Below are 5,520 nucleotides of genomic sequence, written 5' to 3'. Positions count from 1 at the left end.
ATATATATATATATATATATATATTACAAGTCAGAACTTGTTTTGGAATGTGTTGTATTTTTTGTACAAGTCTTATAAACTTTGATTTAATCCAGTTTTATTGCAGAGAAATCCAAAATTGGAAGATGTTTGACACATTTGTTTTGTGATTTTAAAATTTTTTCAGATAACTTCTAAATGGTTATACATTTTTTTCTATTCTATTTAAAAAAAAATCTGATTCACTGATTTTACATGGAGGTATTCCAGCTGCATTTTCATTTTCAACAGATCCTGGTGCATGTAAGGTTTTCTCAGATACAGTATGTGGCTTTATGCACAGCTCAGCGTGTGATTTGGGCTTTACTGGGCTCATCTCATATTAGGGCTGGATCCGATTAAAGTGACTGAACTTCTACCTCCACATTTATTAAACTAAAACCATTCAGGTTGTCTGTGTGAGATAAAAAAAAAATGAAAACATTGTTTTATTTGCACAAAAAGCCTAAAGTGATCACAATTCTCCATCTCCCCGTGTGTTTTCTGTGACCCATTATCGTCCCTTGCAGAGCTTTCCCTAACTTTTCTCTAATCAGTGGCGTCTGAGGAGTTTGGAGAAGAATCCAGACGAGGATGGTTTGTCACTTTTTGCTTGCACCTCCTCTTTAGACTTTGTCTTCTTCTCTACCAGCCCTAACTCCCCTTCCAGTTGTTCCAACTCTGACTGGTCCAACAGCTCAAAGTCCTCCACTTCGCTGTCCGAATCCTCATCCAGCTCCAGCAGCCGGGTCGAGTCAGGGGGTCTGGACTGCTCAGGATCCTTGCTCAGACCCATGGAGCTGACCGCTGCTTCTATTCTCTCCTGAATGGCGGCTGTGACGGCGGCGGTGATGACATCACCTGCCATCTGGTTGACCACCTCTAGGGTGTTGTCTGCAGGTTGGCCTTTGTGTGGAGGAAGAGCTGAATGCTTGGATTTGATTGGTTGCTGTGGCTGAAGTGGAGGTAAGGCAAGGTCAAGGCTGAGGTCATCATCATCACCATTGCTTGACATGCCGTTATCAAGTGACGGGAATTCTGGGAGACCACCAGTGAATGCTTCTTCTCTGTCGAGGTCTACAAAGTAAGACAGCTTTTGGTCAAAATATCAAAACAAACCCCCCAGAAACTCCAAAGTTTTATAAAATCCTACCCTCCGAGTTTTCTGTCTGTGGTGTGTGTCCCTCTGATAGGTTGAAAGTACCGTTGTCTGTCCATGTCACATCAGACACTTCTGTGTCCGACACAGACATTTCTTTACAAACTGTAGAGTCCAGCTGATGGACGGAAACACACAGAGACGTTACATTTTATTGGGCAAAATCCAGGACAGGGTTCCTTACTGCTGAACTGAGTTTGTGACATCACAAAAATGTGAACAATCCAGCAGGAAAATGAGTTCACTATTAAAGCTACACAAAAATGCAAACACAAAATAGGTAAACTGTGTTACATGTTATTCTAAAATCATGAAATGACATCAATTAAAAAGATAAAACAAGCTGAATTTTGACATTTCACTCCACAGCCATTAATATATAAGAATGAGCATCTTCTCTGCTACAAAAAAACACATTTGACCAAATATTGACTTATATCCACAGTTTGGAGTCTTGATCTTAAAAATTGATAACAGACTGAATTACGAATATATTTCTCTGGCTTAAATATTTTTTTTTACCTTGACTGTGAACAAACTTTGTAATTTGTTTAAGGTTTAAGATGAAGCTTGTGATTACTTTTTTCCACTCTAATAAATTAACAAGACCTTTAGCGAGTCGAGCAAAGATTAAGTCAGTTCTGTCTCAGTTTAAAGTCCAACTACCATCATGAATGATCCCTTTTCAAAGGATCCAACTTGTTCAAAAAGTAATAAGAGGAATCCATGCTTAAGAGCAAAAGTTTAGAAAGTCCTAAAATATACCCGTGTTTACTAAAAGAACATTTCAAAAGTAATTTTGGCCAGATGTTGAGTATACATGATGGTACCTGTGTGGATCATGATTGGTGATTTCATCAGTTTTAACTGGACCTCTGTCAGTTAGCACAAGATGATTAGATTGAAATGGAAGGATGAATACCAACCTTGGGAAACATGGAAGAAAGGTCAGATTCAATGCCTTCTTTCTCAGTCTGCGCCTGAATGAGTCTCTTCTCTGAAAGAAAATATTATTTTTCTGGTAAATCATGCATCTTATTTTTTACGCATTGTTGACTTTTAAAATTTAACATAGGTTCATTGTTGTGTTGTCTGTTATGTGTGGACACACCACTGACTCATTCCTTGGGTTTAGAAGCCCTTTTATGCCTGACTGATAATAGTCAGGTATTAAAAGACTTAACAAGCAAACATTTTTCTGAAAGTGAGTGGAAAAAGCAGCCAAAGTAAAAAAACAAACATGATCAACACTAATTTAAATAAAACCTACTGCACATCCTTTCCAGCCTGATCCCTGTCTTGCCAATCGGTACAAGTCCTTCTCTCCCTCTTTAGTGTCCAGCCTCCCATACAACTCATCATACGCCTTCTGCTTTAGCCACCTCTCTCTTTGCTCTACGTCCCATCTCCTTATATTCCTGTCTCCTCTCTTCAGTCCTCTCTCTGTCATATTTCTTCTTAGCTAATCTCTTTCTTTGAACATCTTCCTGCACTTCACTATTCCACCACCAGGTTTCCTGATCATCCATTCTCTGTCCAGATGACACACCAAGTACCTTCCTACCTGTCTCTCTAATTACTGTTGCTGTAGTAGTCCAGTCATCTGGAAGCTCTTTCTTACCACCCAGAGCCTTTAACAGCTCCTCTCTGAATTTCTCACATCGTTCTTCCTTCTTCATCTTCCACCATTTGGTCTTCTTCTCTGATTTTACTCTTTTTCTCTTCTTCACAACAACAGTCATTCTACACACAACCATCCGATGCTGTCTGGCCACGCTCTCCCCTGCCACAACCTTACAGTCTCCAATCTCCCTCAGGTTTCCTCTTCCACACAGAATGTAGTCGACCTGCGTACTCCTTCCTCCACTCTTATAGGTCACTCTATGCTCCTCCCTCTTTTAGAAATAGGTGTTGACTATAGCCATTTCCATTCTCTTGGCAAAAATCACCACCATCTGTCCTTCCTGGTTTCTTTCCTTGACACCAAACCTACCCATCACTTCCTCATCCTCTGTTTCCTTCACCAACATGTCCATTCAGGTCTGCTCCCATCACCACTCTCTCCTCCCTGGGAATACTCTCTATCACTTTATCCAGATCTTTCCAAAATGTATTGTTCTCCTCCCCATCACATCCAATCTGTGGAGCATAACCAGTGACAATGTTTAGCATCAGACCTTCTACTTCTACCTCCAAACACATCATCCTATCTGACACTCTTTTCACCTCTGCTACATTCTTTGCCAACTCCTCCTTCAGGACCACCCCTACTCCATTTCTCTTTCTATCCACACCATGGTAAAACAGTTTGAACCCTGCTCCAATGCTGCGAGCCTTGCTGCTCTTCCACTTGGTCTCTTGGACACATAAAACATCTACCTTCCTTCTTGGCATCATGTCAGCCAGCTCTCTACCTTTACCTGTCATTGTCCCCACATTATAGAGTTGCAACCCTCAGTCCTACATTCTTGACTCCTCTCTTCTCCCTCTGACTCCTGACATGTTTCCCTCCTCATGGTCTTTGACTAACAATAGCACAATTTCCACCAGCACCCTGTTTGTCAACAGCACCGGTGGTGGTTGTTGTTACCCCAGGCCTCAACCAATCCAGTATGGTGTCACTTAGATGAACTCGCATATTAGTTTTGGCAAATGTGTTTTACGTCAGATGCCCTTCCTGACACAACCCTCACCATTTAACTGGGCTTGGGACCAGCACAAGAGAAACAATGACAGTGCTCTCTAGTGGCTGGTTTGACTCTGGCTGCCTAAATAAATGATGATTAAAGTATTTTAATATTGTTGTAAATTACATTAAAATTAATAGTTACCATGGTTCTCTTGGATTTTCTGAAAAAACTGTCCAATGCCAAAGTCCAGCTTCTGCAGAACTGGCTTCAGCCACAAACCAGCATCATAAGATGAAAGCAGAGGCCACAGGAAAAAGCTAAAAACTTTGAAAAGATGAAAAATAAAGGAGTATGTGTTCACAAAACAGCTCATAACACACCAGGCAGATTTGACTTCAATAATTAAATGCATCAGTCGTTCTTTTTGTGTGCAACATGTTAGCACTTACCAAAGATATATGAGATAACGATCCCTGGAATGTAACGCCCTAAAACAGCAAAAAAGGTGCACAAGCTGCAAACCAACAGGCAGAACTAGAGAAGACAAAAGCAGAAACCAGGAAAGTGAAGAATACATTCATAATAATGTTTTCTATAAGTTATAGTCTAAAGTAGCTGCGTTACTTCCACTTGCACAAAAGTTGTTATGTCAAAACTAAATCTGTCAAAAAACATTGTTCCATGGTTTTCTTTTTGTGTCTATTCAGGTTTTCTGCCAAACATTTTATGTCGACATCTTCTCAAAGTGTCCGTGTATTGATCATCTTATAGTCAAAATGTCATTCCTGTCAATTTAAAGAAACAGTTTACGAGATACTGCTTTAAAATACTTTAAATAAAAAACATAGAAGCATTTGGACTTGATTACTTTGTGAAAACTCTGTTCTCAAAATTTGCTAAAAATTTTAAAAATATCTTTCTTTGTTTTTTTTTGTCTTTGGGGTCTTGGTCTCACCTTGCCAGGGTTTTGCTGTTTGAAAGCCGACGTCTCCTGCAGGAAGAGTTTGAGGGAGTCGCTGAGCTGAGGTCCAGTTCCAGACCGGCTATCAGGACCTGAATCAATGATCTCCCAGCTACACGCCCAAAAGACATATAAGCACAGAAAGATCCTGTCAATAAAGGTCTATAACAGTGTACCAGTTTATTTAAGAATATTTTTATGTGCTTGTTTGATCTGCTTTCAAGTTGACAGGTGTGTCATTGGTAAACAGCAGATGCAGTGTCAAATTGAACATTGATAGGTTAAATTAAAGGGTTAATCCAAGATATAAAATTTGTGTTATTTTTACAGACTTCTAAACATTAAGAAATGTCAAAGTCAAAATTCTGGAATAGATTCTCAGTTATCCAAGACATGGCAAATCCAAAAAAAAGAGTAGAGGAAAATACAGAACACAAGTCTAGTATTTATTTTTAGAGGGGGAATACAGTCTTCCCTCGTTATATTGCAGTTCACTTCTTGTAGCTTCACTGGATTGTGAGTTTTTTAAACCCGTTTTTTTCTATTGTGTAAAATGTACATGTTGTGCTGTAGGCTACTTTTAATTCATCTCATCATCTTCATTGTCATTGCCAAAAAGTGTTTAAGAGCATATGAAGTGTTCATAAGAGAGGGGGAAAGGTTAAGACTGCAGCGAGTGATGAGATAATTGAGACTGCAGAAGGAAATGAGACCAGTGAGACTGCTGCAGGAGATGAGACCAGTGAGACTGC

The 5,520-nt window shown here is 39.7% G+C and overlaps 1 protein-coding gene across 1 annotated transcript in view; it reads right to left on the bottom strand.

The window, feature by feature from the left end:
- Nucleotides 1–99: 99 nt before the first annotated feature.
- retreg1 (reticulophagy regulator 1) overlaps nt 100–5,520 on the bottom strand; it is an 18,667-nt gene continuing 13,246 nt past the window's right edge. Inside the window, exons 4-9 of the mRNA XM_037681944.1 lie at nt 4,763–4,880; nt 4,257–4,341; nt 4,009–4,131; nt 2,104–2,174; nt 1,172–1,295; nt 100–1,095 (exon numbers count right to left, since the gene is read on the bottom strand). Of these exons, the coding sequence (XP_037537872.1) occupies nt 572–1,095; nt 1,172–1,295; nt 2,104–2,174; nt 4,009–4,131; nt 4,257–4,341; nt 4,763–4,880 (1,045 nt within the window). The 3' untranslated portion in view covers nt 100–571. The remainder of the gene's footprint in view (nt 1,096–1,171; nt 1,296–2,103; nt 2,175–4,008; nt 4,132–4,256; nt 4,342–4,762; nt 4,881–5,520) is intronic.

This window comes from Nematolebias whitei, chromosome 9, assembly GCF_014905685.2.
Source record: "Nematolebias whitei isolate Nwh7 chromosome 9, NemWhi1, whole genome shotgun sequence".
Taxonomy (NCBI): domain Eukaryota; kingdom Metazoa; phylum Chordata; class Actinopteri; order Cyprinodontiformes; family Rivulidae; genus Nematolebias; species Nematolebias whitei.
The sequence above is the reverse complement of the archived record's forward strand: the minus strand, read 5'-3'. Positions and strand labels throughout refer to the sequence as shown.